Source organism: Netta rufina (genome assembly GCF_964035555.1).
Source record: "Netta rufina genome assembly, chromosome: 2".
In the NCBI taxonomy this organism is placed as follows: Eukaryota; Metazoa; Chordata; class Aves; order Anseriformes; family Anatidae; genus Netta; species Netta rufina.
The window spans coordinates 150,515,908-150,528,310 of NC_140124.1; the positions used below are offsets into that span (position 1 = coordinate 150,515,908).

General features: G+C 34.0%; 1 protein-coding gene across 3 annotated transcripts in view; it reads left to right on the forward strand.

The window, feature by feature from the left end:
- EFR3A (EFR3 homolog A) overlaps positions 1-12,403 on the forward strand; it is an 82,950-nt gene that overhangs the window by 55,022 nt on the left and 15,525 nt on the right. For all 3 annotated transcript variants that reach the window (XM_084282245.1, XM_084282247.1, XM_084282246.1), the window contains 7 exons: positions 1,150-1,264; positions 3,181-3,232; positions 6,113-6,285; positions 6,762-6,837; positions 9,825-9,986; positions 11,125-11,256; positions 11,773-11,840. In XM_084282245.1, coding sequence (XP_084138371.1) covers positions 1,150-1,264; positions 3,181-3,232; positions 6,113-6,285; positions 6,762-6,837; positions 9,825-9,986; positions 11,125-11,256; positions 11,773-11,840 — 778 coding nt within the window. The remainder of the gene's footprint in view (positions 1-1,149; positions 1,265-3,180; positions 3,233-6,112; positions 6,286-6,761; positions 6,838-9,824; positions 9,987-11,124; positions 11,257-11,772; positions 11,841-12,403) is intronic.

Genomic DNA, 12,403 nt, shown 5'->3' on the forward strand with positions numbered 1-12,403 from the left:
GGCTTCTGAAAGACTGTTCTTATATAACATTAACTGAGCAGTCAGCCAGGAAGCTCAAAGAAAATTAAAATGCTGGTGGAATTGCAGTAAATGCGTTAGTTCCATTATTATGTATCCATTGAAATATAGACATCATTCTGTACCTTTGGTACAGCTCTAATAATACTAGTCTGTTAATGAAAATAAGCTGGCAAGTTGTATGAAGTAATGCAGTTTTGTAGGTACTACTTGAAAGCTTGTAGAAACCAGTGTTAAAACACAGCAAGAGTGACACCCAGTGGCCAGTTGTTTTACCATGACTTAACTGTAGTACTTCTGTCATGGAATCATGGAATGGCTTAGGTTGGGGAGAAACCCTTTTATGCACAGCGCTCAAAATGATAGCAACAGTGTCTGTAAATGATTTCATAAAAATAGGCTCCCTCATTTTTTTCAGATTTTTCTCTGTTTAACGATATATATTGCAGTGAATTTATGATGTCTGTTTGCAGTGCCCTTTGCATTCCTCCTTCTTCTTTAAGTATCTTAAATTCTATTCCCTAGGCTGTATCTTTGCTCATTCCTTCCAGCTTTCTGGAGCAGTAGAAAATATGTAGTAGACTGTTTATCACTATTACAATAAAATTCAAAGTTAGTTTTAATACATATTGTCTCTCCAATTCTATCACAGTTGCATTTACACTATCTCATAGTGATAATCTCAAAGTAATATAGTTATAAACCTCTGAGATGTGTTAGTAAACCCATTCTATTTAATGGTGTCACAAGAACAGACTAAAGTAGTAACACTGTGTTCCACAAGAAACACTTACAATTCCTCACTAGTTACAGGTAAGGGTTGACAACTTCTCAATGATACATTTAAGAGGATGAGATTAGAAAATATTAAAATTCAAAGAAGAAACTGTCATGAAAAGACTCTATATGCCATTAAGTAGAAGCGAACATGTGAATATTCTGCCCTAAAACAAACCATAGTTTATTTCGAAAGATAGACCCAGATAGAATAAACTTCGTATTAATCTATTTTGACTTTATAAATGAATTCCTTGTATAAATAAGTTTTATCTTTTAAAGAGGCTCTATATTTCTTTGAATTCTGTGAATTTCTATAAATTCAGCCTTTTTTTTTATTATTATTATTTTTAGGATTTTTTGGAAGCAATCTCCCAGATTACCAGAGGTCAGAGATCATGATGTTCATTATGGGAAAAGTACCAGTTTTTGGGTCAACTTCACAGTCACTGGATACAAGTCACCTTGGGTTTGTATGAATTCCTATATTTTTGAATTTCTAATTAAAAACATAAATTTTAGAATCCTGAATAAGAAGTAGGGGGGAAAAAAAAAGAAAACTGAAATGCAAATTCTCACTTATTGGGGGCTACATTAAATGCCATAGAGAAACAAAATAAGCATAGCATCATCAACATGAACTCAGTCTTCAGGCATATCACTAATATAGAAAATACTTGATTGAAATGCAACTTATTTTGCACTAAAATATTTTTGCTCTCCATATCTTTACAAATATTGCTGAAATTACCTACTTAATGGCCTGTCAATTCCATAACTTCTTAAATGTGTATTTTCTGAATGAGGGAAATTGAACTCTGACTACATTTTTTCAAATAGCTGTGTAATTTACTCACAGGTTTTGCTTTCTTTTCATTCTGTATAAACTGATTTCACATTAAGAAATTGTAGAAATTACAGTGAATTTGTGTCATTTTAGATTTACTTTTTTATTAAGAAATAGGAAAAAGCTACTCCTGTAATAAACCTATAATTAAATAGCTGCCATACTAAGAAATAATACTTTTTGTTTGTTTGTTTGTTTGTTTTCTGTAGCTTTAATGTTAATGTTCAAAGCTACTTTTCCTTAACATGAGGAAAGTAACTGAAAGGGTTACCTCTGTTCTGGCCAGGTATGCATGGATACTTTGTACCACATATCTTTTTCTAGCAGTCTGATATCCCTGCTAGGTTTAAGTCACTCTCATTCTTCTTGTTTCTTGCTAGTTTTTCATATACTTTAAAAATTCAAAATAAAATAAAATACTGTGTCCCTGCAGTATGAGCAGTAGTGCTCCATAGAAGACAGAAATCTGGCTGTGCCAGGCAATTAACATGGAAGGCATTTGAAATATGGATTGATTTAGAATTTTGTACTTGGACTATCAGTTGCAGGGGGAGAGGAGCCCCCCTACAATTTTTCCTTGTTACTTTTTGTAAACACAGGACTGAGCAGTATGGTATGTATGTGCCATTCTGAAGAAAGGCTTTCTGACTGATGGTAGTCTTGCATTACTTACCTGGAAATTTGTTCTCTGCTACACAAAACATCTGACTAATACTACAAGTGGATATAGCCAGGGTTATAGCCAGTGGAAATGGAATTTTCTACTGTTACGCAGGAGCCAACTTTTTACTGGTAGAGGCTTGCTCTTCCCTTACACTGTTTGGTGGACAAAGGGGTTTGCAGATTAAGAGTGTATCTTTTTTACTTTCTTGAAAGACTGCTTTTGAATAGAACACTTTATTCCAATTACACTTTTATTTTGTAAGATCTTGCAAGAGCAGCACAACGTGGCTGTAATACCGATAGTTATTTAACTTCTTTTAGTACCAACAGGTGGAAAATGAGAAGAGATGAAGAACAGGTTAACTGGTGTTTTGCGTGGCTTCCTGTGGTTTCTTTCATATTTTTGTCTTGCTGATTTTGCAGATTACTTTTTTTCAAACTCAAAGTTTTGGGAGAAAAAATGTTCTGGTTTCTTAATAGAACTCAATTACATTTTAAGTCTGAAAACGTTCTGAGCACTGATGCCTATGAAAATAAAGTCAAACATGTACCAATTGAACGCTTTAGATACATGGAGATTTTAAAATGGAACATGAAGATTTGAGTCTGGTTCACATATATCATTTACTATTGTTTCAGTTGTGTATGTGTGTTCATTATTTAATGTTTGCTATAAGTGTCCCTTTCAAAAATGCTTAGGTACTGCATGGCATTTGGAGATATTTTCCTCTTACTTCTGGCCATCCTGCATCCCGTCCAAGACTACTGTATTCGCTTGTCAAAAACAAAGTTGCTAGAATGGTGTTATAGATGAGTAGAATAATATTTTGAAGCTGTGCAAAGAATTGATTTTCAACTTTTTTTTCCAATTGTAGGGATTTGGGAACTAGGAGGATTCAAATCATGTTATTGAGGTCTTTACTTATGGTAAGCCTTCTGTATTCAGTATAAGCATGCAGTGTTTTATGTGTGTATTTATACATATAAGTACAGTATTTCAAATTTGTATTATGAAATTTAACATATGTTTGTATTAAATAGATCTGTAGTTCTACTGAGAAAAATTGTGACAGCGTTTTCCCAACATGGGTTAGAAGCAGATCAGGAAATATGCCTCCATCTCTTAGAGCGCTTTAGTGAGTATCAGTTACAATTGGATCTGCAGATCCAAAAGAATATCACGAAGTAGGTTGAGCTGACTTGTTCTGCTAGCAACATTAAAGTGAAATCACTTGTCTCTGGCATCAGAAAGGCTGTAATTAGTAAAATGACTAGTATTTTTAAATTGTGGGAATGGATGCCTATCTCCAAGGCTTTAGAGCCTCAGGCACCATTGTTCTTTCCTTCCTAGTATTTCCCAAATTTCTCGTAAGCTACAATTAAATGTTTTATTACAATTACACTTTTCAAATGTAAACCTTCAAAGAGTATTTCTGAAAATTGCTGGTGTCATCTTTGAAGCATTTTATGATGGACTAAAATAAAGAGAAACACCTTCTGGTTTAAAGAGACAATTTATCCGTAGTTCCAATGCAGGTTTTATACAGATATTATCAACGCAAGTGTGTACCTGGGAGGGTGAGGGGTGGTCACTAGTTCTTTTTTCAGCATTAACAATGAACAATGTAGAGAGATGTTTAATTCACATAGAATTTAGCAGTGCTTAACTCTGTCCATTGTCCATAGCATTATCTTAGAGATTTAGGCCTGTCAACCTCTTTTTAAAGATTCCAATTAGAACTTACTTGTCAGGAACTTCCTGAATGCTAGTTTTAACCCTAATACTGGCACTTGTGGGTCTTGGCAATAATAGAAATAATCTTTATTGCACTGGTTGCAGTAAATAAATAAAAATAAAATAACAGTAATCTAAAAAAGTAGATGATAAAAGAAATTGTTCACACAGCCTTTTTTTCCCTCATAATATAAATGCCACAATTCTCTTGGTTTATTCGGTAAAAACAAGGTATGTCCTGATAGTAAGATTCAGAAGTAAGTAGTATATGAGGCTCTCGCTTGTAGAATCCTGGCCTATTTTGTTAGAGGAGCTGAAAACTGCTTAGTGACTGAGGTAGGGGAAATAGTATGAAGAACCGTTTCATTACTAAAACCGTAGAATGCCTTCTGGGAAAATAAACTTCTATCCCTGCATTACCATGAAATTTGTGCATGGTGTTAAGCAAATCAGTTAAACAGTTCTTTGCAGGTCAGAATATGAAATCCTAGACTCTCTTGCAGAAGAGCTGAGCAATCACAGTTACAATTTAAAGGCAGAAAAAGGAAAGCATTTAAAGCAGAAAAAGGACCTCATAGGGTCATATTGCACGCTGTCTTCATTTAAGAATCAGCTATGTCTAAACTGTTTCTGACAATATTTATCTAACCAGTCTAAAAATTCTATCCAATTCTATCCAAGAGCTGTTGTAATTGTTTGGGATGCCTGCAAGTAGGCTGTGGGGGATCCAGATTTTGCATATGGATGGATTTGAACGCTTTTGTTGATGAATTTTGTTTCATATCTTCTTGTAGGGTACAAAAGTAAAATCACATCACTCCCCAAAGATCTGAAAGTAGATGTTTTGATGCGTAATGAATTACTCTGATATTGATAAATATTGTCAAAAAACAGTGGAAGGAATTTGTGTTCAAAGCAAAAGTTTTTTATTTCAGTATATAAGGTGTGGACTGCACACATCTTAAGCAACTAGAAGTTGCTGAATCCTGCCTGTTCTGTGTACTGAACTGAGCACTGTGCATCATCTGTTATGTAAAAAAAGTAATGCTTCATAACACGACGAGTCTCATCTGGCATACACACAGGCAGACACCTTAGTGTTGTATAGGCAATTCAAATCTGGCACTTCATTAAATATATGAACTTTTATTTGCAGCATTACTGTTTGTAAAATTAGTAATTTTCCATTTTAATAAAGATTGATCAGATTCCTTCCTGTGGCATTGATAATGCCCTCCTGCTACTTTGCCAACCAATTTCCTACCTATTCAGTTACGCAGTAGGAATAGTGCTTGCACACATTTGCATGTAAAAGCAGTAATAGTATAGAATGTACGCAATGAAGATATAATTATGTAGTCTTAAACATATGATTGTTTTTATTATAATTAATTTTTGGATTTAACATCTACTTCAAGAGATAGAAACCATTTAAACATTTCTGACTGCAGTAAATGTACAACTGATTAATATATAATTAGTTATATTAAAGTTAACTAACTCTTCATTATATATCTGCAAATCTTGTTTTAGAGAAAAAAAATGAGGTAAGTCAGCATTAGCATTAATTTAAAAAAAATACCACTGTAGCAGATTTCCAAGAAAATGCTTTTTCCTTGGTTTCTTTTTTTTTTTTGCAATAAACTGGTATCCATAAATGTTTAGTATATTAGTATATAGTGTGTATAGGGCTTGATTTCTCTCTCTCTCTCTCTCTCTCTCTCTCTCTCTCTCAGAAATTGTTACCTTCATTTTATGACCTGCAAATCACTCTTGTTATTTCTTATAAATTTGATAAATGGTTACTTTATTTTTGCTTTTTAAGTGTTGACAGAGTAGGGATCCTAACAAATACCACTTTAACACAGATTAGTGTGTTCATTTGAACCTGAATATTAAAGTCCGTCCAAATCTGTAGTGAAGTTAGGAATTTTCAGAACAAATACAGTACTTCTGGTTGAATCCACTTCTCAGATGCCAGCCAAGGCCTGCTAAAATGTGAGTGACAGCTGCAAGTAATTTTCATACTGTAGTAATGACACATACTAATATTCAGCTTCAACTATGAACAGGTAACTTCAGGATACAAAGCAACGACGATAACTAATGCGCTTCCTGCCCCATTTCTGGACCCATTGTTGTCTCCTTCACTCATGGAGGACTCTGAGCTAAGGCAGCTGGTCTTGGAAATACTGCATAATCTCATTGATCGGCATGACAACAGAGCAAAACTCAGAGGGATACGGTAATTCTTCTTTGTTTGCCATGGTTCTACATTAATTGAAGTTCTACTTTAGTATCTGAATGATAAGTAATTTTGATTTTTAAATATTTTTCCAAATATGAAATGTTAATGTACTGTTTTGATAAATGCACAGTGCTCTGTATCGTTTATTAATGGAAAGAATTTTACAGGTAAACAATTCATGATACATTAAAAGACTGCTCCAGTATCTGAAAGTTTAATTGACTTTGTGACTGATTATCTGCTTTGTGGATAACAGACTATGGTACTTTATATACAGGAAAAAAATATCTGTGGTTGTCATAATTATGTTTATGGTTCTGTCTCTTCAACTGAAATCTGAATATCATTGTTAAACATAAATATAATTAAAATGGAAATTGCTTCAAGATTTGTTTGAATAGTTCATTTATTTCATGTCCTCTTCCCCTTTCAACTTTTTTTTTCCTGAAACGGTATCTTGGTTTCCTTTGTAGAATAATACCAGATGTTTCTGATCTAAAGATAAAACGAGACAAAATTTCAAGGCAAGACGTCAGCTTCATGAAAAAGGTAATAGAACAAAGCTAACTTTTCCATCTAGAAAGAAGATGAAGTAACTGAACCACTATCTTTGCTTTTCTTCAACTTTTTTGCAGCAAGCTGAATATATCAGTATCAAGTGATTTTAATTCTAATTAGTTTCTTGAATGTTGAGGACTCGTAGGTGCTTCAGAGATGGTTCCATGGAATAAAATTTTTATTTATGTCTTTCGTGGAAATCCTTGCATGTGTGAAATTAGAGAAGTGTATATCTAAACTATGGTTCTGAAAACCTTTCTCTATCGTTAGATCACTGTGCTGCATTTCTTTTATCCTCAGTATGGTCTTTTCATACAGATTCAATTCTCAATTCCTTAGTTAAAACTCAATTAAAATAAAAACTCAATTAACAATAGTAGTTGCACTTATTTTCTGTGTATTTTCACGTTTAATTAAGAGCTCTTCTTTAAAAGCCTTAGCAAAATGTCTTGTGTCTTCTTCAAAGTTAACATTACTTCAGACATAAAAATTGAACCTCCTTACAAGGTACTGTTTTTTTCAGGATATCATTCCAATTGATTTCTGAATATGTTTGGTTCTAAAGAAGAACGGATTTTTTTTAGATAATTTTTATGTGGGTTAAAATTACTTCTTTATACTAATCACTTTACTTTCTACAATGTATTTAGTTACTAATGTGCTCTGTCATTCCTGAATGTAGCTGATCTGTGTGGTTATATTTGTAAACAAAAAATACAGATTCCTGCAGTGAGTGGAAGCAGGCCTTAAAAATGTTTATCATTGTCACCTGCCTGAGATGATATTAGTTTCTCACAGCTGTCCTTTGCTGCATTCCTTTTGTTTTCTATCAGCTATGAAATAAAAGATGCATGTCTTCGAAGTATAGATGCGGAAGTATAGGGTCTTCAGTGTATAGACTCTGAAGTAAATAATTTTTTAACATTAAGTAAATCTTTGTTAAATATTTTGGTTAGAAAAATTGGGAGAATTGATATTTAATTTTTCCAGAGGCAAAGATACTATTTCTATATAAAAGTATGCAAAATAGTTGTGCTGCTTTCAAGTAAGTTTGCAAGGTATGCGTTCTTGCTAGGTTAGTACAGTTGTTATTCCTTGCAGTATATTTGTCCCTGTTCTGAATAATGTTGGAATAAGACAAGTATAAAGAATACTCCAACATTGGCAATTAGTAGTAATGTGTCTTTTTGAAAAATGAATTATATTGGAATTCATCGATACAGTACCTTGGATTTATTTACATCAATCAGTTTGGATAAGCTGCATATACTGATTTCGCTAGCATACAAATTTTAATTGCCAAACTAAGTATTTGACAGTTAGTCAAGTTAGTTGACAGTTGACCATTAATTAATGTTCTTATCTGAAAAAGAGGGCAGGAGAGGAAAATAGAGTCTTATCAGATTAAGAATAGATTATACGGTCTTCTAAAAATGTTTTAACCCTGTGGAATGACATCACTTAATAATTATCTGTGGTACTGTTTTAGGTGCGTATCATAAACCTGATTTTACATACCCGATTTACATCCGTAGTCTATTCATACCGGATAATTTGTGTAATCAAAGGAGAAAGATGAAGCACCTCCAGAAGTCCATTGAGATCTGAATGACCATCTAGGCTCATTTGATATTAAGTGGGGATCCCACAGCAATTATGTATCAAACTTAAAAATTTCAGTATCTAAATTCAGGTAGAATTAAACCAGACATAGTAGCAAAGCTCTTTTAATCTCAGTCTGCCTTCTCAAAGGAGACTCCTTCTGTCATTTAAAGATTCTAACAATAGCCATTGTCTTATTAGGGAAATGTCAAGCCTCTGGCATTTTGTTATCTTTTAGAAATACTACATGGTCTAGAAAACTCTACATTATACATTTATTTTCATATAACCATCTGTCTTTGCTAATGAATGAATTATTTCATTACTTTTATTTTCCAAATATACTGTCCATTATAGATCTAACCTCTTAGCTGTCTTTATTTCACCATTTTGTGCTCTGGTAATAGCTCCATGTTTCCCTCCTTTGAGTAAAAAATTCAGTTGCCCTTCTCCTTCTGAAGCTGAATTATTACTTTCAGAGATAAAGCATCGGTCTTCAGATCTTGAAAATTATCTATGTCACCTGAAATAGACCTGTATCCTCTACAGATTAAGAATGCTGGAGTGATCTTAAGCAGTGTCTTGAATACAAAACCTGCTTCTTAACCTGCCTATCTCTATTTTCATTTATTTTAGTAGTTGAAATAATAGTTTTGTTACAAAACTTTGGTTAAGCACAATGCTAGGAGGAAATTAAAGTCACGTTTGTATTTGAGGGTCTTTGATTAGATAACTTATGTTCTTCATCAGAGTTCCGTATGTGCAGTGATAAGTGAGCCTTGTCCATCTTCTCAACCCCGCTTCTAGAAGAATTTTTTTTAGTTTGCTATTCAAGAAGACCTGCTTAATGCACAAATTTGGTGTCTACACTAGAGAACATGCATAACCCTTGTAGCTCCTCAGTTACGTGAATATGCTTGAGGATGTTTCAAGATCTACGTTTTATTTTCTCTTTTTCATAAACAGGCTTTTTTCTTTCTTTTTCTGAATATTTCAGTAAGAAATGAATGTCAGTGTCTGACACAGTGTGGTATTCATGTGCAGTTCTCTGCATTATCTTGCCCATCTGTGAACTTCTACAGAAAGTGGAACAATACTGTGTTTTGAAATAAGCTGCTGTCTTTATAGTAAACTAGTGGTCTTAGTAGTTTTCATGTACTTGTTTGTCTATGTGTGTTTTACCTATTTTTATTTTTTTTTCTAATTCTGTATCCAAAGTGATCTGTCATCAGAGGGAATTTTTCTAATTCTGTATCCAAAGTGATCTGTTATCTCCTTGGAGAAGGGAATTGCACTAGATGACATTTAGATATAATTTCTAACCCAAATTATTCTGAGATTTTAATATTTGTTTTCACTTTCTTTGTCTTTCATAGCATGGTCAGCAGTTGTACAGGCACATCTACTTAGGCTGTAAAGAAGAAGACAATGTCCAAAAGAACTTTGAGCTGCTGTATACATCTCTAGCTCTTACCACAATTGAACTGGCCAATGAAGAAGTGGTTATTGACCTCATCCGATTAGCTATTGCTCTGCAGGTATGAGTCTGAACTAGTGCTGGGTTCACTGACTAAATTTATGTTTGTGAATATAGATGAGAATAGTTCTGTTTGCATGTTGATACTCAGACTGGAAATCATATCACTCAGTCCTAATATGATGAATCCATTGAGCAAGTATACTTTATGCATAATATTTAGTAATGGTGAAGCTTCAGCTAATCAGATTTGTTAAAAAATTCTACAGCATATTCTCTTCATCAAATTTAGCAGATGCAGAAATCTGCTGAAACATTCCCTCCAACCATTGTTATATTCATTAACAGATTTAGAAACTGTTTTTATAACCTCATATATGTTCTCACCTTGGAAGAAAGCTCTTGGTTAATTGACTGGAAACTTACGTCCCAGCAGGCTAGTTAATCTTACCTGTACTAAAACTGTATCAGTGTTGAGAGGCTTTACTCTTCAACATTTCTTTTATAGTATCAAATAGGATTTCATTCTTGCATCCAGTCTTCAGTGAAACTGTTAAAAAAATAGCTTTATCTATTTACCTAAAATCAAAGCATTGCAAAAAATATTCTGTGTGCCATGAAAATTTGATAAGATTGCATACCGTGTTCTCAGTTCATTCTCTGTCACTAGCCTTATTCCCTAATGTGCACCTGCATTGTGAAACTTCTGAAATGCAGAGTGCATCCTTAGTTTTAAAATGTCACTGAACCTGATCCTCCCTTGATGAAAATGATGATAGGAATTTGACTAGAGCAAAAATAATACCATCTGAAAAACTGTAGAAATGCTAATAAGCATTAAATAATTCCCTTTATGCTGTTGTATCCATGACTCACAAGGATGATTTCTATTTTTAAGATACTGTTCCTAATTTTCCTGATCAGCAGGTAGTCCTTCTGGAAGTTGCACAGAGATACAAGTCATTATTACACTGTGTTCTTTCTGAGAAACGGAAGTTTGAGTTCAGTAGATTTATTTCTATTCATAGGGGTTAGATCCTGAAGGATCGAAGACTAGGATTGTGAGGTGAAAGGTATTAAATGCCAAGTAATACCAGATAGTCATCGTAAGTCAGCTAGTGTTACTAGTACTAATGACTTCTATGCTTTTGGACAGCCTGTTAACTTTGGAGGATGTAACGCTGTCCTCTATGTTTCAGGACATTGCCATCATCAATGAGGATAATCTACCAATGTTCAATCGTTGTGGTGTCATGGCATTGGTTGCAGCATATCTAAACTTTCTGAGTCAGATGATTGCAGTCCCTGCCTTCTGTCAGCATGTCAGCAAGGTAACATGTAATTAAGTAATAAGTCATTTAGTGTAGTAAACATCCTATTAGGTAAGGAAGTATATTCTTTCAAGTAATTGCTTGTGTTCTTGATCTCTGGATATTTATTCACCAACATTGTTCTTTGCCTTCTGTCGTCTTACCATCTTCCATCTTACTTGCTGAATCTTAAACTTACGCAGAGAATTCTTCTGTCACCATATAGCATTTTTGTTTGTGCTACCATATATGATGAGCTAAACTGCCATCTGGGGTAAGACTTTACAGCCTCACTGGCTTTGATAAAACAGTACTGATGTAAACAAGACTATGAGAAACAGATTTTTTGTCTAAAAGGGTGAGTGCCACAATACTTTCTCTCGTTAAGAGAAAATTCTAAAAACCTCAATTTTGATGAGGTAAATATTAGTGAAGGACTGATAATCTGCTACAGTAAAACTATTTAAGCAGCTTAGTCATTGGATATGTTAGGTGTGGAACTACTCCATTCATACTATTTGTCTTGGCTTTTTTCAGGTCATTGAAACTAGAAGTCTGGAAGCACCTTATTTTCTACCAGAAACAATTTTTAAAGACAAATGCAAGTAAGTAGATATAGAATATAAATTAATGAACAGTAAACCACCTCTTATACTATTAGAAATTGCATATCATTGAAATGTGTATGTGAAAATTATCATGTTAAATAGTGTTCAGGATAAGCAGGAAAAAAAAAACAACAATCATTAGAAGGCTATATGAAAAAAAGAATCTGATTTTTAGACTTCTTTTACTGTGGTCAAAGATAGTTACACCAAGCACCATATGATGCAGGTGTAAGTGTTAATGTAGCAAAACGAATTTCCACAGGATTGCAGAATGTGTGAGGTTGTGAGGGACCTTTGCAGGTCACCTGGTCCAAACCTTGTTCAAGAAGGGCCACCTAGAGCAGACTGCCCAGGACTACACCTGGCTTTTGAGTATCTCCAAGGATGGAGACGATGCAACCTTTCTGGGCAGCCTCTATCAAGTCACATTCACAGTAAAGAAGGGTTCCCCTAGGTTCAGATAGAACCTTCTGTGTTTCAGTTTGTGCCCAGTGCCAGAATAAGAGGCACCACTGAAAACAGCCTGATTCTCTGTGCTTTTCAGGTTCTCTCTTTCCCTT